Raw genomic sequence first — 22425 nt, 5'->3', positions numbered from 1 at the left:
TTATATTTTATTAATTTATTTATTTTAATGTTATATTAAAAATTTGTTTGCCTGGATTTATTATTTCACTCTCTGTAGATGAAAAAATGATTTTTATTTAGAGTTGATCTGCTGTTGCATTTCTTATAAGTACTGTGTTATTTATTAAGATATTTCTTGAGAGTTTGTTTATATCATTTATATTGATGGGAATTGCTAGCTCATTTTAAGATGGCGCTAAATTATTAGAGGCTGTTTCGCTGAAAGCAACATAGCCGTGGACTGATGCTTAGCTGGAAATTCACAAGCGTTGAATTTTGGGATAATACTCTCTGAGTATGTTACTTCTCCATAGAGGTGTTTTTCTGACACAGAATTTCATACTGAGCATTTCCTTATATTAGTTATGTATTTGGAGAACTGGACTATTTTTTTTTAATATCATTTGCTTATATTGTATACCCACTGATCAGTGGAGTAAATAACACCCCCACAACCCTCGTGGCAGGGGGGGCACACATAGTTTGAGGGCGCATGATCCAGACCGGTACAACTAGCTATTGAACGCTGCTGTGTGCAGATAAAAGTAGGGCACATTATTAAGTGATCCTCATGGACAGTATATATTTAACGAAAAAAATCCTTGTGGTATTTTATAATCATTTTTGATGAACAAAGCATTGTCAGCCTCTTTTTAGATCTATGAATTTCAAGTATTTAAAACATTAACATTTATTTTACAACAATTACATTTTATTTATTAACATTTTATTTACACTATTTTCTCTTTCAGGTAATCGGAACAGAGGGCAGGCAGATGGTTTTGGCCTGGAAATATTACCCAAATTGAAAGATGTGAAAAGCAAAGTAATATGTCGTCCTGTTTACATTCATTAATTAAAATATTATATGTGGTTCTTGTTTGGGATGTAAATGGATATCCGGCCAGCATATCAGTTACTGCGAAAGCTGTAAATTACAATTAATCAGTAGGGCTAGTATTGAATTTAATACTGAGGAATCATATAAATATCACACAAAAAATTACAATATTAACCTATACATAAAAAATTGTTAGAACAGGGTGCGTAGCGTTTGTAAAAAGTACTTAAAGGTGCTTTTTGGGAGATTTCGTTTTTAAAAGCTTTTAAAGGTGCTTTTTTCAGCTGGCGTTTTTAAAAAGTGCTTTTTTTCACGAATAATTTTTTTTCTTCCTTCAGTGATATTTGGCGGATCCCCTGCATTTCACGAAAAATGGGGTGTTTGCTACGTAATCATTCACATGGACTTCATGTAGTATCCACGTTATGACTTGCGCATGCGAGCACACTCGTAACTGAAACCCGAGTGCTCCAATTCGGATAGAGTCAGATCCTTATTAAATGTTTCTCTTTTTAATTTATTTTAATTTTATTCTTGTTTATTTTATTTTACTTCTAACACTTTTTTGATGTAGGGGGGTAAGGGTACCTTTGTTCTAAGTTCAGAGTCAAGTTGAATTCACTCGGTGATGTGGGAAAGTACTGATTGTTTCGATTTACGTCCGTTTCTTTTTGAGTTTTTTTTAATGCTAAAACTGTTCATAAAAAAGTTTTTGTTTTTCAATAATATCATTGATTCAATATGAACTTTTTGAGTGCTTGAAAATTTTTGTGAAGTGCTTGAAAAGTTTTTAAAAAGCGCTTATTTTTGATTCAAAGATTTGGCTACGCACCCTGTAGAAGATTTGGTTTATTTTTAATATATTTCAAAACAATTTTTTGATGAACATTAATTATAGACAAAATAAATACTTTTGTCATTATGGTGCAAAAACAGGAAATGTGCAGCATTCTTTTGCTAAATCAAGTTGCTTTTCATTTTATAAATTAACTGTTTCTCAGAATAGTTTTGCACAGTTTGTGGGTTGGTGAAAAAGATTTTTTTTCTTTTTTTGGTTGATTTTGGGTGAAAAGAAAATTTCTCTTGATTTCCATCCAATTATATAATGATGTATTTCTATTACTAATTTTAAAAAAATAATTATTTAACTTGTGAAGACGAACTGATTCAACACACATTAATTATTATTGTATACATTATTATTATTCCACATAATTATTATTATACCAATTGTAATACTTACTCTTTCAAATGTTAAAAAAAATATGAAAATAATTACAGTTTGAATACAATTTATAATTCAAAGTACTGGGAACAAAAATGTAAAAAAAAACTTACTAATTGGAAATTTAAAAAACAAAATCAAAAATGAAATTCTACCTAATAGCTGATTATTCTTATTCTGTAAAACGAGAGAGCTAAAATCTAATCTTAATTCTTGTACCCAGTATTTGGTAGAATTAACAAGTTTTCATGTTTGTATTAATTAATAAAATTTGTTATTGTATCTAATTTAGTATATTATTTGCTTGTTTAGGATAGTTCACTGACCTTATTGCATTATATAGTGAGAAATTATGTAAAGCTGTATGAAGAAGTAAGATATTTTCTTAGTTATTTAAAGTTAATTTTTTCTCACCTTATTCAAGCTAAGAAAATGCTTATTTTTGATTTTCTAATTAAGAAACACTGTTCTGCTCTCTGCTGAGACATAGTTCAAATTTTGTTTTTATATTTAATTGATACTGAACTAGATATTTATCATTGTTTATTTTATAAACCAATAATATTTTTTTAAGTGTAATATCTTAAAAACTGTTTATTTTTCAATTTAAAAGCATATTTAAGGCCATTATACTTTATCTTGAAAACTATGATCGAAATTGCTTTTGATATTTTTGTAGTAAGTGTCTCTTAAAATTTACTTATTACTATTAGTATTTGAGTATAATATGATAAAAGCACATTTCAACTATTCTCACTAAACAGCTGATTTCATTCACAAAATCTGGTTCCGTTCCCAGAAATAGGTTTTTACTGAAAATAACACCTTGGAAAAGATGTGGTCTAGGTTATCGAATAGCCAATTAGAGTGTGACTAAATGAAACAAAAAACGGAAGTAAATCTATGAATGTACATTCATATCGTGAATTGGCTTATCAGTGAATGAACGAATCTATTTGAAAATAAATTATTAGAAAATAAATTATTAGAAAAAGGTTTATAATTTGTGATCTGACATTAGGTGACATAAATTTTAATTGATTTTCTTGCTGATTTATTCTTTGATTGTTTTATTAATTTATTCTTTGGTTTTTATTGACCCGGCACACATGTCACCCACGACTAACCCCAATGACCCAGCACCCATGTTAAGGCTACTGCTCAAATTTTAGCTATTTTCATTCTTAAAGTAAAGTACTTCCACCTTTTTCTCTTAATTTTAAATCTTCTTGTTTTGCTTCCTGTAAAGCTCTGAATTTGATACAGTTTTCTGCAAAAATATTTTTGAGAAGTTTCTTAAATATCTGTTTTGGCGTCTTAATTTTCTGATTTTGTTTTTTTACCGTTTCCACATTTCATTTCCATTTCAATGTATACTTTTTTTCTGTAGGTTTAAATATAATTTCAAAATTAACTTTTCGCTGAACTTTACTAAATGTTTTAAATCAATTTAATGTGTATTTGATAAATGAGAAAAATTAAGCGATACTTGTAAAATTAGCAAAATGTGAAGTTCTTAAAAAATTGTGTATTTTGTCACCAATGCTTAGTTGAAAAAAATTAGAAAGTAAAATTTTATCAATTAAATTAAACATTTCAGCCTTAATGAAATTATATGTCATTTCATTAAGTTTTAAATGGTCTTAAGGTTCATTAAGGTTTGTTTACTGGTTTATATTATCACCCGAAATAATTGATATTTTGAAAATTAATAATATTTATATATTTTCCAGGATTCATCTTTAGACAAAGCTAAATTGCCAGTTCCTGAACCTGGTGATGCAGAAAGAGCGAGCTTAGTAAACTTTGATGATATTGCTAAAGACCTCAACAAACTTCTAAGTCAAATAAAAAGCAAGTGTTTACTTACTTGTCGAATAACATTTGAACTGTCTAGTAATCTGCAATATACAAATAACTTGATACATAACCGACTTTAAATGATCAAAATTGTGAGCATTATTGGTGTAATCATCGACTTCCATTCATTAACCGCAGAAAACAAACTTATTAAAATAATTTCATGCATTAATTGGGCAAGAGGAGTGGGCTCTTAATGGTTTCAATTTTCAAAATGTAAACATTTACTTGTCTGTGTACTTTTTAAACAATCCAGTTTATAATTTACTTGTGACATCATGACTCTTTATTTGGTAATAATTGTTCAAATTCTTCAATATTTTCAATAGTTCTGTATAAATAGAATATGCACTATAATATTCACTTCTTCATTTTCTAAAACTAAAAATCTCTTTCCACTTCTGTGTCCCACATAAGATAATAAGACTCAGTTCCCAGTAATTTATCTAAGTCGAGTATGACTGACAGTAGTCAGTGATTGGAAGGGTGACCGCATTGATCTGGTTGCCATAACTTCGCACATATATCATCAAGCTACCATAGCTTGAGAACCATCTTCTCTGCCGAGGGCCAAAATTGTTGTGGCATGTATTCTGATTATCGTTAGGGATGTATACTAGACTGCCATCAATTGACCATTGTGCAACTTTAATGTGATGTAAATAAAGTACTATTTCTATTTCCTCCACATAGGATTCAATTGGATTGTGTAAATAGCATCAATTCGATTATTGATTTTGGGACATATATTTCATATGAAGTTATTTCCATTGAAATTAGTTGTAATAAAAAATACTATTAGAACAGATTCAATTGGGGGGAGAGCAGCTGTGTTGATACGAATTGACAAAGATTCCATTTTTCTTTAAAAAAAATTCGTGAAGGACTTTTATCTAAGAATTTTCATATCTAATGAGCTTTTTAAATTATATTATTTTTTGACATAGATTGTAATTAAATTTACTTTTTTCATTAATGGAGATTTACTTAAATAATAAACACATTATCGCTAACTTGCATACTCTTTTAATTGTTAAGGAAGTATTTGATTTAACTATTTTCAATAATTATTTTTCTTCCAATAAAATTTCAAAGATTAATTCTAAAAATCAAGAGAAAAAAATTACTCCTAAACAAAAACAAAAAAAGAATTAGTTCAACATAACTTATTTTTGAAAACATTTCACCATTAGATCTGGCAGACTAAAATTGCTAAACTCTTTAAGTAAATATTATGGAATTGATAATTATAATATTATCTTATATGATCCCCCTATCTATTTTTTAAGTTTGAATTCAGTTTTTTTTTAGTAATAAAAGTTACTAAAAAGGTTTAGCTTACTTCTAATCTTGTGCCTTGTTAGTTAAAATTTTAAAAAGGAACCAGTTAGAAACATCAAGTGTTGTGTGAAAAATTTTTAAAACTGAAACTTTAATTTGTAAATTATTTGTATGAATAATAAATGTAACTAAATTTTTACTTTAAATGCCTCTGATAGGTTGTGAGGCCAAAGTTCAGAAAGTATTAAATTCATCAGATGAAGAACATCAACAACCTTTTAAAGAAAAAATGGATGAATTTCTCACAAAAGGTGGGTAATGAAATTATTTGGTGATCCTTTAACATTATGTGGTTTTTATTTGCATTTAAGATTCATATTCAACTGATAACTAGCATTAATAACATACATTTTTGTGCTTTATTCAAAGACAGTGGCTATTGCAACGGATCTGTGGCAAAATAGCTCTGCTGTTATTCTGCCAACTTTTGATAACAGTGCCATTTTACAGGAACTAATCTGAGCACTTAACCTTTAAAGGCATTAGTGTAGGGTAAACCGGACAAACTTATACAGAGCAGTGGCACTTAATCTTAATAAAACAGCTCAAGGTACACCAGGCTAGTGTAGATTGAGCAATGGGGATTCGATCGTTCGGATTGTTGAAAATAATAAACAGTAACTATTAAAATACCGTTTTTCATACACTAATATTTCATTTTATAACCGGAGAGTTGAAGAACCAAACGAATTCTTAGTTTACAATTATTAATGCTTAACTGCCTAACCTTGTATTTTTGAACCTAAAGTAGAAGATAAGGGAGGAAAACCTCCAATGGTTAGCCAAACGACATGATCTATCTGCCATGCCCCCAGGGCCGGATTTACGTATAAGCTAAATAAGCTGTAGCTTGGGGCCCCGAGATGGCAAGGGCCCCCAGATCCAACTTTTTAAAGTTGGTTCTGGCTTTCTTTTTTTAAAGTTTTATTCGGAGCTGGAGCCCTCTGAAGCCTAAAATACATTTTTTTTTCTTTATTACATTGGCGAACGCTTTTCAAAATCTAATAGAAGTGTTTACAAGTATAAAATAATTGTTACTTTTTTAACCAAAAGAGCAATAAAAAGGCCTTTTGACTGATGAAAATATCCTGTAGCTTTCGTAGCTACCAGTGATGGGAGTAGTCCATGGATCCTAAAAAGCGGTACTCCATGGAGTAGTCAAATAGCCGCCTCAATTTACACTGTGGGAAATGTTTTCAGCTTCTTTAAATTGCTGTGGGCTCTTTTGTCCACAGAAACACCCTTTTGTCTGATTTCTGGGCAAAAAATTTCTAGGGCTGTGGGAGAATCTTGTTTAGGGTCACTCTGTTTCGAGATTTCCGTTGTGTCTCATTGTCGTTAAAGAGCTTCTCGTTTAATTTTAACTTTTCTTTTTTGCAAAATATATGTTTTCCAATTTATTACAAAAGCTTTTTTTCCTTTTAATTATCCTAAATGTTTTAACTAGCTTAATTGTTTAATTTACTTAATTATTGTAATTGATTTTAATTTGTTATTTTCCAAATTAATCGTACATGAATCCGTGAACTCCTTTCTTTATTTATTTAAATGGTGGGCCACCATTCAATTCCCTCTTTGACAGGCCCATCTGCCAAAATTCTTGATTTGGTTTATTTTGGATGAAATTGAGATAACAGATGTGGTTTTACTTTAATTTTACTTACTGCTAATAGACAGAAGCAACATGTGATATTGCTTGATAGAGCATTGAAATCAAGTGATCATCAGCTAAACAAATGTTTAAATATATATGTAAAAAATATTGTTCAAACCTCCTGTCTGACCAAATTTTCCATGTATCCCCGAAATATGAATTATGTTTAATTTGTAAAATATGATATTTCGTACACAAAATTCATTTATTTAGTTAGCTTATGATTTTATTGTTTATTGATCATACTTGTTTCTATTTTTAACTCCCTGATTTTTGTTGTTATTATGTGTTTAAAGTTAATAAGGCATCTAAATTTTTTAATTTATAAGGATTTCAAATTTTTAAAGCAAAGTCGAAATAACTTCTTAAAATTGCAAATTGAAACTATTTATAAAATTTTGGCAGATTTGTTTTTATTTTAAATCTGTGCATTTAATTTAATAAAATAAAAACAAATAAAAAATAAGTTTAAAAAATATAAATAAATGACTAGATAAAATATAAAACTGTGTTGTCAATGAAAAGGAACATATCTTTTAAACAATTTGAGTATTAATAAATTATTTAAAAATAAACAATTTTAAAAGGTAGAAAAGTTTTTTGATTTGTTTAAAAGGCAAATTTTGTCCCATCATTTGATCAAGAGACTATTTAATATCTGTTTCTAAGAAGCAGTAGGTCGCGTGTGGGTGTGTGGATGATGTAAGTAAAAGAGGCATACAAAAAAAGCCAATTTAACTTCAGTTAATGCCCTCGATATTATATTTTTAAACTCCTCGCAAAAATGTAGTAAAAAAGTTATACAAATTAATTGTCGCAAACAAATTAATATTAAGTAAGAACGAATCAAAAATGATATCGAAATATGCTGAATCACTAATGAGACAGGCGGGATGAAAGACATCGAAACCAATTTGATTAAATAGTAAAACTAGAAAGTGTTTCAAAAATCCGGACATGTATCAGGCTTCAATATTTTTTTTACTGCCACAAAATTTATCAGGGACAATTCGTTAGATTTCAATACGGGTTTTTCTTTAATTAAATATTAACTAATATTTGTCTTTCCAAGCTTTTCATTCTGTAATAACAAATGTCAAGCATTTAAAGCATCCAGTTCAAGAATGTCAAGTATCCAAATAACTTCATTTATTAAATTTAAAAAAATAATAATAATAATAAATAAATATCCGCAAGGCAGGTGTGTATATTTGGGGCTGATGATTATGAAATCTAACACAAAACTGTGAGATGGCGGGTTCCATTCCAGCTGATGACAGTTTTTAATTATTATTTCTTAATACTGAAAAATGTATTTCTTATTTTTTTTTAAAGTATGCATGTTAAAAACTAATAGTTTAACAAGTATTTAAAAAACTAGAAAGCTACACCCCCTGTTCATTTTGCACACAAACCCTCATGGTTGTTTCTGATTAATCATTGCAGATTAAGAGGAAAAACGGTTTATTTCCGTCTTTTTATTCTACAAAAATTACGATTGAATTTCTATTTTCATTTTGAAAATGACTAAAATTTGGCAAATCAATAAAATTGGTACCTCCTGCAGAGTTATTACCCAGTGAAGATGGACTCAAGGGCACTGAGTTCGAATCCCAGTGTTGACTGGTCAATACGAATTCTACACCCGGCTTACACCAGCCACTGTGCCGAAGTAAAATATCCTCAGTGGTAGACGGATCATAGGTCCCCTTGTTGTCAGACTGACAGTGGAAAGCTTTTGTGGTTTTCCTCATCATGTAACTTAAATGCTGGTCAGTTCCATCAAAACGTCCCCCTCCAAGACGAAAATTTCTTCCAATACTTGATCCTGGAGTTCCCTTGTGTTCTGAATTGAGTTTAAAATTAGAAGTCTAATAAGTTGAACATTAGTAGTCGTAAACTCGAAATTGGGTTGGCTGTTCAATGACTATTATAAAATAAACTAATAATTTGGCCGGGGTAGCCTGGTTGGCAAGGCGTTGAACTCGTGTTTGTGAGAATGGGATTTCAAATCCAGCCGGCCGAAGAATACCCATGTATAAAATGGTGACTGGTGCATGTTAAATCTGCCATGGTCACAAAGTCTTCTAAGTTCTCACAACAAATCAATACCTCTGGGTACTGATCCAATTCTCTTGTCTTCTGGATTGAGTTCAAAATTATAAGGTGATTATTCAATATTATACGGAGTTAAACATTTGTAGTCGTAAACTCAAATTAAGTCGGTTGTTCAACGGCGGTTATGAAAAAAAAATAGAACTAATAATCAAATTATATTTTCTTATGTTCTTTTTAACTCCTTGCTTATTTTTGACACACCTTCATAATTTCATGTTTCTAAGTCAGAGCAGCAAAGCAAAATGTAACGCTTAAAAAAGAAACAATTTAGAAAGAGAAAAAAAAAATCATTTAAAATTCTAAATAACATAGATTCAGAATTTCAAGGAAAAAAAAACTCTGTTAAACGTATAATGGTTCTTCTAACATACCAAATCTTTACTCTGTGCTTATGATGTTCTTAAAATGAGTTTCTGTTTTTTTCCTCGTTCAGAAAATATGTGTAATAATAGAAAGGCTCTACATTATAGTCCCATCACAACCAATATATTTGACAATCAAGCAATATTATCAAATTTTTAATAATATAATGTTAATATTCAGCAATAAAAAATACGACAGTTTACTTTAGGTGTATAGAAATAGAATTGAACTTAAAAGGGCCCCATCATTTTCAGTAGCTTAGGGCCCCGCCAAGCTTAAATCCGGCCCTGCATGCCCCTGAAAGAGTGGCCAACAAATCTGCCCTTCAGATACCTGTATGACGAAAGGTTATTCCCCAGGTGGGCATTGAAAAAAAATATTTTATTAATTTAATATTTTAGTGATTTGCATTGTTTAGGTAAAGCAATTCGTAAAAAGTGACTGATAGTATGGTGAGAAGCTTGCACCATAATAATGCATCGCCATTATAATTTGAGAGTTAACAAATACACGTCCACAAGCTCTGCATTCTTTTATATTACTTTCCATACTTTATCTTATCTCTTTTACAGCTTATGCTGAACATAAAGAACAGGAAGAAAATCTTGAAGAATGTAAAAATAAGTATGTATAACAATTTTCTTTAAAGCATGTTTTAAAATTTTATTTATGTATGATTTTATTACTTTTGTTGTCTTAAGTAAAAGAATGTGAAATGAGTGAAAAATAAATTTTGAAATATTCATTTTAGTCAAATAATTAATTCTATTCTATTATTTTATATGTAGATTCAATGAGACAATGCTTTTCTTCAGCTGGAAAGCGAAATCTGGCAACCCTTCCGAATGGCCTCAAGAATTCTTCAGTTACTGGAAATCTTTTTGTAATGACTTCAAAGACATTTGGAAAAAAGAAATGCACAGAAAAGCCAAAGCAGAGTATGTTTATAGTTTACACAATTTCAATTACTAGTGTTTTTTTTTATTCTAGCCTTTTTCTTTCTTGTTGCCAGATTTTGTTTATGGTATTGTGTGGTTTTGCTATTCTGAGCCTGTTGTGTCATTTAAAATTGACTCAAAGTATCCAAATGATTAATTTTTCTTGATGCCTTTCAATTGATATTTTTTCCTAAATTAAAAAAAAATATAAAACAATTTTATTTGCTTTATATGTTGATTTTCTGAATTTTTATATTTATTTTTTATTTGTTTGTCAGTATCTATAGCAGTGTCAATAAATATGTATGTATATATATAGCTAATCAAAATTTGTGCATAAAGCCCCCAACAATTATTTAGAGATTAAAGAATTAAATTTTTTGAACATTACAAATATGGGCAAAAGTGTATGGAAGTATTCCAGCTAACAATTATGTTCCCATTTATCAACATGAAAGTAAAAGTTTTTGTCAAAAGAATGCATTTGGCTTGATGCTCAAAGCTCAAAATTAATATTAAATTTAATTTTTCTGTGTTGTTAAAAAAGTGATTTGTATTTAACTTTATTGTGTATCTAATAAAATATCCTGGGATCAGACATTTAAATTTTAGGATTTTTGTAATCATTTCTAGATTTGAATATATTATAGTGCAAATTTAGCTGAGTTATTGTGTGGTACAGCTCAATCCAAACCAGGATATCTTGTTATGTTTCAACTTAAACTATTTATGTTATAAAAAGGTTCAACATAGCATTTTAGGAAATGAAATTGATAGAGTTCATATTGTAATTATCTAAAAATGTCCTTTAAAATATCGGAAAGTGTCCTTAAGAATAGCAAAAAATGACCTGAAGAATTGAAAAATGTTCCTTTAAATTTATTATGTGGTATGGTTCAACAAAACGTAGGATATCCTGAGCCATATTTTAACTTCAGCTAAGTTATGTTATAAAAGGGTTCAACTTAGCATTTTAGAAAATTAAATTGATAGAAGTCATATTTTAATAATTTAAAAATGCCTTTGAAAATGCACTTAGAAAAAGAAAAAAATGCCCTTATAAACACAAAAAATGTTCTTAAAATTGGAGATATTTCCTTATAATTAATTAAACAAAACATTCAATCTGAAGCATTTTTTCATTCCTAAATTTACATGCAATCGTATCGATATGTGTATGTTGAGCAATCAATATACTTTTTCTTATAAAATTTGAAATAAATGTTTATATTAAAAAAACTATCATATTGGAAGAACAAAGTTGCATCATTAATTTTTATGATGTTAATAAAATGCTTTGAAATAAATGCAAGTGGAGATAATTTATAAATTTAGAAAAAATTAAGTATTTCTGTGTATATTTATGTTTTTTTTTTTATGAAATTTTTTCTTTGTGATGTTATATTATCATAAAATATTTCACACTTTAAGAGTGAGCTAAGAATACAGTCTTGCGCAATATTCCCAATGAATGCAAAAATTATGAAATTCAACAACAACAAAAATAAACATGGGAAAATTTCTAAAAATGATGAAAATTTAAACAAAAAATATCTGAAAAATTCTTTATAAAGAGACAACCATTTCATTAAAGGTAGAAATTAAATGCAGGAAGATTTGGTTATCGAGAGACAAATGAATGTGTAGTCAAAATTCTAACTTTAATTGTTAAAATTGCCTATAATAATAAAGTGAAATTTTTAAATGGTGCAATTTCACTTGACACTTTCAAAGATTCTGATCACTAATTTAAAGTAATTTTTTTAGACTTGAAGCAGCAAGAAAGAAGCTTCAAGAAAAGCAAGAAGAAAGGAGATCAACAGTTGTGAAAGTGAAAGATAAACCTTTAGGATTGGTAAGCTTTCATTTTCAATTTTGATTTTTTTTATATACATTTTCACTTGGAAATTTTCATTTACATAAAACAAAATGCATAACTGATATTTGCGCAGCTTTGTAAAAAAAAAAGGTTATAATTTCAAATATATATATATATATATATAATATTACTCAAGGGGAGATCCTACTTTAGACTTGTTTATATTATAATTTGTTTATTGTATGTAATATTCATTCATTGCCAATTCTTTATACTTTGCAAATATCAATGGTTAAAGATACTATGATACATTTTTTTAGTATTTTGGAGTGGATATTTGGTCCAAGTACATTTGGTCACTAGCAACCTTAGAAATCCAATTTTTTAACAACAGATTGCAATACTCTGAGTGAGAATTACTTCAATAATTATAAAATATAGAAATGATTTTTTTTAAATTTGTTTTTAATACCATAAAGAACACATGATTAGAATTTGAGATTTTTTTTTTTGGAAAAACATGTTATTTGGCATTACTGTTAATTAGGAGAATTATCCCTTTTAACCCCCAATGATTTCAATGTATTAAAATCAATCCTTTTAGTTTTTCTATTTATTGCATTAAGAATAAATGTGTCAAATTTTAGCTTTCCAACTTCATGGGAAGTTTGAGAACTTTGCTTTCTATATATACAGATAACTCTGGGAAACAGTTTTTTTCCATGTTTTCTATTTAATGAGATTTTTTAACAGATCTTATCGTATCACTGATTTCAAATCTGCAATCAATTCCTCTCTCTCTCCGAGGTAGAGTTTTTTTTTTTTAATTGCCTAGTCTGCTTTTTGTCTAAATATACAAGTTTAAAAAAAATATATATAATAAGAGGTCGCATGAATGTTGCGACAAACTTCTAGGAGAGTTAGGGCACATAATCGGGAGTGAAATTGCATAGGCACCCATCCCTGGAAGTGTTTCCATATGTTGTTCTGAGTACTTTCATATTATGAACCGTTTCTTCATTATCTTCAGAACAGGTCATAATGGAGAAGCGCCCTAGCCATACAACAACATTTTCAAGCATGGGTTCCTATGCAGTTTAAATCCTGATGATGCGTGCTAACTCCCCTAGAAGTTTGTCACAACATTTAGGCAACATACAATGTCTCTAAATTTATACATTTTGACAAAAAATAGACTAAAAATGTCATTTTAAAAGTAAAAGAAAAATCTGTTGCTTTGGGGTACTAATTTCAGATTTAATGAAGTATTTGTATACAAGCTGAAGTATTTGCATGCATGCTATAAAAAAAAATTTCCCTAGTGTAATTCTTATTTGCTCAAAATTATTTAAATACTTTCAGCTCGTAATTCAGATCTTATATTACAAAATCAGCCTAATTTGAAAACTGGACATACACGAAAAGAGAATATTAAAATTCCATACTAGTTGTATACTATTGTAATGATTATAAAGTGTTTTATTCTCTTACAGAAAGCAAAGTTAGCAAAGAAGGGGATGCTCTTAAAAGACTTAACCACCGATACGTAGCAGCTTTTAAAATCTTGTAGATATTCCTATCATTCAAGTGCCTATGTATGTTGTCAATATTTTCAACTAGCAACTCGCAGTGTCTTTATTTCAATGGCAGAAATTACTATTTATGTATAATAAGCATAATTTATTTTTTCCTAAATACCAGCTCAATAAAAATAACTTTATTTTGGTAATGAGTTTTATCATTACACACCATTTTCTTATGATTGTTAAAAATATAAAATGTAAATTTGGTTTGGCGACAGTATGTGATTTTTCATAAAGTATTAGAAAACATAATATTTTTTAACATTCAGTTGTTTAAGTTTCTTATTGTAGTTTTGAGATGTATTTCTACTTTAAATTCATGTTTTGAAATATACTTTATTATTACAGAAATATATGACAATAAAATTGTAATTCGTTTGGTGAAAAAAAAAATTATTTTAACAAGTTCGCACTAAAAGAAGTTAGTAAACACATTTTGTATTTATTATTAAGTTTAACACAATTATTATTTTTTTGTTTAAATTCTATGATTCAAACTTTTTTTCTTGCAAGCTAAATATTCACAGTATTGATCTAACTAAACAACAGTGTGGATTTGCAACCCAAATATCTATATTGCATAAAATTGGAAAAATTTTCAGAAAATAATTTTAAGATTCTTTATACTAATAGCATTATTAAAATAAATATACATTTCCAGCTTTTATAATGCATTTAAAATAATATTCAAAATATTTACTTATTGTTTTGTTTTCTATAAAAATATATATATAATGTTGTAAAATAATTTTTGAAGAAGTGAAAAATAAGTTTAGAACCTTTAGTTTAGATTATTTTGTTTACATTAAAAAAATGTCCTGGATTTAAAAACTTAAGGAACTAATTATTTATTATATGTAAAAAGTTTTAGATTTTACGTAAATCTTGCACATTTAATTAATTAGTTCTTAAAGAAGGAATTCAATGAAATTACTGAATATTTTTTTAGCCAGTTAAAGTATTAACCCTCTGACATTATTACATTTTGTAAACTGCCTTTTATACTATAATTCTTTTCAGCGAAACAAATCAGTTTCTTTTATTTTATAATATGAAGATACCATATCCAAGAGAAAATTAGTCTCATATATTTTTTTTTAATTTATACACCAGATTTCTTTAATTTTGTTTTGTTCCAATAATTTTTGATTTATATAAAGTTTTAACATTTCTTTAGCTATATAAATCTCTTACATTTTGTTAAAAAAGTAAATTTGTGTTTAAATTGAGACTAATTTAGAAATTTATTTTGAAACTGCCAATCTACTTTTTGTCCATAATTTAGATTTCTTTCTAATAAATTGTACTAAAAACTACAGCTGTTAAATAATGCAAAAATCAAAGTAAATGCAATGGGTATATCCAGTATGGTCTTGAAAATTTATTTTATTTTTCCCCTTAATCAGAATTTTGCAAAACTTTTCCTTTCTCAAACAGTCAAAAGAGTTTCCTCTAATATACTTTTAAGGATGATACTTTCACAAATGACTTACTCAGCAATAAAATAATTTTTTGTTTTTAAAGTGTGTGATGCATTTATTTACATTAAAATGTATCTTTAAAACTTATTAATAAATTATAAATTAATTTGTCAAAAACATTATCATTTCTTAATTTTATTGTATATTTATTTAATATAATTAAATTAATTTTTTTGTTCATTGTAATTTAAGATATAATTCATGTTACTGTTAGTAAATAATGTAAACAATTTATTAAACATTCCAATTTACTCAGAGGCGGATTATACCTTTCGTAGGCCCTAGGCATAGCCGTTTTTGGTGCCCTCCTTCACCCACTCCTCCCCTCTTTTCAAAATATATGCTAAAATTTTCTTGCATATTTTTTTTTACATTTTTATTAATATGGATTTTAATTTACAAATTTGTTTATTGAACTTTATCTGCAATACCGACATACTGCCGATATTGCAGTTGATATCGATAATACCATTATGATTAATTCAATCGATAACTATGTAAACACTTCACGTCAACAATACAACAACAAACCAGCAAAGAAAACAGTGAAATTGATAGTGAGATTAATTACAAGAAATATTTATACAGTAGAGAACCAATTATCTGGGATGCTCGGGACCATCGCTATCCCGGATGTCTGAATTTCCCAGTTTTCTGGATCGACCAAAAAGTGTCATTAATCGATGTTTTATCGAACCCGAATTACAAGGAAATTACACAAAAATTTGTCAGAATCTGAGATTAAACTAAAAGCGCAAAATTTGGTGAAAATTTACTCATCCGATTTAGAGAAAAACTTTGTAGATGAATTTTTACTATTTTCAAATTTATATGAACATAAATCTGCACAAGAAATGTTGAAGGCTCAAATTAAAGATAAACTTGTGAATACTTTTCCTAACGTTCACATTGCATTAAGAATATATTTGTCGATTCTTGGATCAAATGCAGAAGGAGAAAGATCTTTCTCCAGATTAAAATTGATAAAAAATTATTTGCGTTCAACAATGAATCAAGATCGTTTGGCATCGCTCGCACTTATGTCTATTGAATACGACATTTTGCGTAGTTTGGAATTCGACAGCATAATACAAGATTTCGTTGAATCCAAAAATCGCAAAAAAGTAATATATTAGATCATAAGATTCTGCAAAATAATTTATTACCGAAAAATATTATATTTTTATTTGTATCTTCATAATTTTGTGCAAAATACACTTGTTGTTTTTAAAGCTAAATTATTTTTGTCAACAAATTTTTTTCTCCCAAGTTTTTCGTAGGCCCCTGAATTTCGTAAGCCCTAGGCACGTGCCTAGTGTGCCTATAGGTTAATCCGGCCCTGAATTTACTATAAGAAAAGTTTTATTTTTAGTTGCAGCTAGTGCATTAAATAAACTATCAAGTATTGAAATATATTCCATTTACAGTATAATTTGTCGCATGTAATCTTTTTAATATGTTGATATTTGTGTAATGATACTTAATATTTTATTCATTGGTTTTTGTTATTTTCTGTGACTGTTTGATTTTGCAATTTTGTGATACATGTTTTTCAATGTTATTAACTTCATTATTTCGTTGAAATGTTTTATAGTTATCTTACTGATGTGATTACCATGTAACAAAAGATATTTTCATTTCTTAGCTTTATTTGTATGAATTTCTTTAATAATGTAAACAGTTTAATGTTGATGATCGTCGTTTGTTTTAATGTGCAATATCACAAATTATAACATTGTCCCAATTGTTGATAGTATAAATTCCATACTCAGATTTTACAATATTAAATATAAATATCTATTCATTTAATCTTGTCAATTATGTATCAATTCTTAAAAAATCATTGGTAATTTTAAAATGTGTATATTTTTGTTTAATTTTGTGTAAAATTTGTATTTGTACAAAATTAAATTAAAAGAATTGAGTCTTTTATTAGTATTTACAATAACTATTAACAATATTTTTCAGAAATAACTAGTTAAAATAAAATAATTTTTAATTTCTACAGCTCCTGCTACTTTAAAAACAGAATTTACTCTAACTACGTTATATGGTTAGGCAATAATGCTTTCAAATATGTGTGCATTAGGTAATTTTAAGGCTAATTAAGCTACCAATCTCTGTATAGTGCCTAATTTATATATGGCATTACTAGCTGTGTTTAAATGTTTTTCTTCTAAAGAAACTTGTATTACATTTTTAAAAATTTATTATTTGTGAAAAAAAAAGATATGAGTTGTTTCCTGATCCTTATTTATTTGTACAAATATTTTTTTTTTCTCAGACATTCCGATTGAAAATTTGTGTTAAAGAGGACAAAAGCATATCCTATCTGTGATATCTACAGTTTTTCATTTTCGTAAGATCTAAATTCGGTAATATTTATGATATTTTAAAGTATCGACCCTATATTTCCAAATATAAGCTGTATGTGTGTTTTCCCCAACAAAATTTAGCCAAAAAATAAATAATAATGTATAAGTAAATAAACTGAAGTGAAAAAGAGTTTCTTGAAAGCAACTAGAATGATTTTGTATAATGAAGATTAAAAAGTTTTTAAGTCAGATAGTATTCAAAGTTATAATGGCATCTCAATAACAAAGGGGAAGTTTGCAAATTGTTTTAAAGCTAGGATTTTGACATTAAAATATTTATAAATATTTTTTTTCTTCTTAAATTGGCTTAAAAATTCAAAGCCATGTTGTCTTTTATTTTTGTGCTATTGTTGCTACCAAATACTTCTATTAGCAAATTCTGGGGGATCCTAACCAATTTAACTTTTCAAAAATTACAATTGAAAAGTAAAGTATATTTTAATTATATGCAAAAAATAGTTTTTTTTTTATCCATTCAAGTGCTATGGTGAAATATAAAAAAATTTGTGCAATATTCAAAAATTCACATTTATATTTTTAAGTATTACACAACACAATTGTGATATAGCACAATATCACAATTTGTCAGTCTAAAAAAAAAGGTCTATACTGTGTTAAGAGGAAATTTTGACAAATTATTCTCTGTTTGTGGGCCATTTTGTCAGATTATCAGGGAAAATTATGCCAAATTATTTCTTGTTTTGTGAAAATTCTGCCAAATCATCCACTTAGAGAAACTTTTGCAAATTATCCACTGTTCTTTGATAGCTGTGATGGCAATGATAATTTTTTACCTCCAGTCTTTGGAAAGGGGTCTTTTAGCAGTAGATTTATTTGAAGAAAAAAAAATTACCTTAAAAACAAGGTAACACCTTGCAATTTTGAGCATTTCTAAAAAAGTACAAAATTATATTAAAATTGTAAATTAATCTGTAATATTGCCTCTTTATTTTAATGTTGAGATGTGCTGGGACAATTAGCATGTGTTTGAGCTTAGGCTTAGGGTCACTACCACTGGTTCTCAAAATCTAAGGGAATTCCATCGTAACTACATTTTCTCACATTACTATTGAAAAATTAAAAGCAAATAAACTCTTAGTGTACATTGAGAAATTTTGATCAAAACTTTCAGAAATTCTACTGTTTTACAAATTCTATGTGAACCATGACTTTGAAAAGTACTCAAAAGAAAAAATAATTGTTTCCTTATTGAGAAAACATTGCTTCTCATTTAGGTCTGGTGCTGAAATCCTATTAAATTAACTGACAAAGATGCTTTACTTTTTACCAAAATTTTAATTTATTACAGCAATAAAAGAAAATGAAATTCCTTAAATTCTTATAACCAGTGTGAAACAAGTGGCTTTTCAAAGTAACTGTACACACAAAGTCGATATTTTATTGTAGTTTTATTAGATTCAATAAATGATACATAAATATTTTGCTTAGCATTGCAAGTTCTGCTCTCAGATATTATGCTTCATCTATTGTTTTGTTTCTTACTTAACATATCACTTGTATCCATTTTAAATATAGATATGTTGTAGGCTAATTGAAAAATCCAGCTCTTTGCAATTATTCATGACTAATTTTATTTTATAACCAGTATATATAAAAACCCGACTTATTTTTCAGTTCATATTCAACTCCGAGGCTTTGTAATTTAAGAAACCAACTTAGACGACAGGAATTCCCGGATCAAGTATTTAGACAAATTAGTCTTTGTGGAGGAATTTTAGATAGAACTAACTTGCATTTACATTGCATGGAGAGGAAAACCACAAACCCCACTCAATCAGCATTGTGGTCAGTGTGAGCCGTAAGCAGAATTCGTATTGACCAGCCGTCTCTGGGATTCAAGTCTGTGTCATTTTATTGATAGGCGAGCTGAGTTTTTTCTACTTTCAATTAACGTGCCCAATATTTTGCAGATTCATTACAATCTGTTTATATACCTTTTAGGCAATATTTTATTAATTTCTTTTATAACTGTCCTTGAACAGCTGACCCAATTTTATGGGTTTAGGACTACTAATGTTCAACTCCGTAGCCTTGTAATTTTGAACCCAATCCAGAAGACAAGGAAACTCCTGGATCAAGTATTGGGAGAAATTTGCCTTTGTGGAGGACGTTTTGATGGAACTAACCCGCATTCGCGTTACATGGAGAGGAGACCACCAGATCCTCCCATGGTTAGCCTGATGGTTAGGATATTTCACGTCAGTACTGTGGTCGGTGCAAGCCGTATGCGGAATTCGTATCAACTGGGAATCGAACCTGGTTCGCCGCATTGGAAGGCGAACGCTCCATCCCCTGAGCCACCAGAAAAATTATATTTTATTATAGGCAATATGTTAATATGGGCCGGGATAGCCTCGTTGGTAGGGCATTAGGCCCATGTCGAAGAGATCGCTGGTTTGATCCCCGCCGGCTAAAGACTCCCTGCGTAGTAAATGGTGATTGATGCACATTAAACCTGTCGAGTCACAAAGCCCTCTGTGTTCCCCTAACAAATTAATACCTCTGGGGATACTGATCCAGGAGCTCTCTTGGCTTCTGGATTGGGATCAAAATTAGAAGGATACAGAGTTGAACACTGATAGTCGTAAACTCAGAAATGAGTTGGCTGTTCAACGACAGTTATAAAATAAAAATGAAATATCTTATTATATATTTAATATAATTAAGTGGCTATTTGAAAAGAGACGTAATATTCAATTAGCTTACGACAGATATATAGAAAACATTACACATGTAGTAATGAAAGATGCAATATTGCTGTGATTATAGATAGTTAAATTTGTGATACTTAATAATAGATCTGATGGAGATTGATTTGTGTTAGATTCAGTTTCGATAGTCTTATTCGGTGTAAGATGCATTTTTCAGAATCTTATTCAGTGTACCTTTATCTTAAAATTCATTATGTTGTGTATTTAAAAATGTTGTACTATGTAAAAAAAAGTCAGACTATTCTTTATTAATGCATTTTAATTGTTCTTTTGTTTACATTACAGCTCTTAAATTATATCTATCTATTTTGCTGAAAACTGATGGTTTAAAACTGAAATACTCCTTTGTGGGCCATCGAGCTTCGAAATGTTACCTTATAAGATACATAGTTGTTAAGGTAAATTTTTGTAATTAATTTGATGCATTTAATTGCTTATTATAGACTTGATTAAAATTCAAATGCTACTGTATTAAACAACGCTTTACAAGAGTAAAATGATTTTGAAAAAAAAAAATTTCTTTTATTTTATTAATTAAAAACTTTTTGTTTATGTAACCGTTACGTTGAAAGACACAAAGCTTCAAGCAGACAATTTATAATTTAGATAATTTTTCTTAAGCAAACAATATTATTCATATCATTTCATCAATTTTCTTAATAAAATACTTTTGCTTTAATATTTTGTGTTTGTCGATATTGAGTATTGTGCTCAAAAGGTACTTCATTTTTGCATTTTCCAGTATTTGATAATCCAATAAATAATGATCTCCTGAATAATTAAAGTTTTAAAAATATGTTATTTTAAAATTTCAAACCTAGAGAGCTGTTTTGTATTGAAATGTAAACATTTTCCCTTATATTACATCATTTATTTGTTGATTTTGTCATTTTGTGATATAAGTTCTTAAACATTCCATGGTAATAAAAGCTATTTTTCTGGCTGATTCAAGGGGACCACGGTTCATTTTATCAGATCTCGCTATATATCGTTGTTATTAGAAGTTTTTTTTTAACCCTTTGACACGCATCGGACTCCTGTTCTCTTTTGTACATTTTTTTTTCTGCTCTAATTGCAAACAAAAATAAATTTTGGTATTTTTTAATTTTAAAAAACAGTCTAATAGTTGCTAAAATAAATCTGTTAGATTACCTGAATTATATTTGTACTAAACTATGAATTCCGAATAAATGTAGTTTGGAGAGAAAAAATTTCACTCATATTCAAAAATTTATCAATAATTAATTTTGTCAATGAAAGAAATATCAACTGTTTCTCTTAGATCTGAATAACTGTAAATAAGTGCAAATTTAAAAAAATAATTGCTTCTAAGTGAGCCTTGTTTGGAAGATTTTACCTTGACCACAGAAAAAGACACTGTTTTATGCTCTATTTCATAACCATAAATTATCTAAGTGCAAAGTATAATATTTTTCTCTTATTTTGATCTAAATTAATACAAAGTAGTGACAAAAGTATGAAAAATATGTTTATTAAAAATTCTCCGTCAAAGGGTTAAATCCTGCAATTGATTCATTGATCATTTTATTTATATAAGGATATAGTTTTTCTTGAGAATAATGAAAGAACAATGTCTATATATATATTTTTTTGTAAAGCTTTCATTAGAATCAAATGGTTTGTCTGTGTTCCTATTAATTATACTTAAAATATCTCGCTTGTTTTAAATGCTACTTTTAACATATTTAGGTAACGTTTTGAAACGTTTTTTGCAATACTTTCGATATACAGTTTCTTTTTCTAAAAATATCTAGAAAGGAAATGGTTATGTATATTATTTTTCAAAAGTAAATAAACAATTATTTAAAAAAATGTCATTCATTGTGTATTTATTTAATTTTACTTTAAACTTATTTTATTTTTCAGTTTATGAATTATTATTTTCACTATGCAGGATGTCAGTTATGAACTATTATTTTCACTATGCAGGATGTCAGTTATGAACTATTATTTTCACTATGCAGGATGTCAGTTATGAACTATTATTTTCACTATGCAGGATGTCAGTTATGAACTATTATTTTCACTATGCAGGATGTCAGTTATGAACTATT

The 22425-nt window shown here is 28.3% G+C and overlaps 1 protein-coding gene across 3 annotated transcripts in view; it reads left to right on the top strand.

Moving 5' to 3' along the window:
- Window positions 1-22188, top strand: part of LOC107455371 (formin-2) — a 64456-nt gene extending 42268 nt beyond the window's left edge. For 2 of the 3 annotated variants that reach the window (XM_016072909.3, XM_016072943.4), the window contains exons 14-21: window positions 773-846; window positions 2399-2458; window positions 3820-3940; window positions 5446-5538; window positions 9995-10046; window positions 10211-10360; window positions 12128-12215; window positions 13673-22188. In XM_016072909.3, coding sequence (XP_015928395.1) covers window positions 773-846; window positions 2399-2458; window positions 3820-3940; window positions 5446-5538; window positions 9995-10046; window positions 10211-10360; window positions 12128-12215; window positions 13673-13729 — 695 coding nt within the window. In that variant the 3' untranslated portion in view covers window positions 13730-22188. The remainder of the gene's footprint in view (window positions 1-772; window positions 847-2398; window positions 2459-3819; window positions 3941-5445; window positions 5539-9994; window positions 10047-10210; window positions 10361-12127; window positions 12216-13672) is intronic. The other variant, XM_016072918.4, reaches the window with a different exon arrangement.
- The last annotated feature ends 237 nt before the right edge of the window (window positions 22189-22425 follow it).

This window comes from Parasteatoda tepidariorum, chromosome 6 (assembly GCF_043381705.1).
Source record: "Parasteatoda tepidariorum isolate YZ-2023 chromosome 6, CAS_Ptep_4.0, whole genome shotgun sequence".
Lineage (NCBI taxonomy): Eukaryota > Metazoa > Arthropoda > Arachnida > Araneae > Theridiidae > Parasteatoda > Parasteatoda tepidariorum.
The sequence above is the reverse complement of the archived record's forward strand: the minus strand, read 5'-3'. Positions and strand labels throughout refer to the sequence as shown.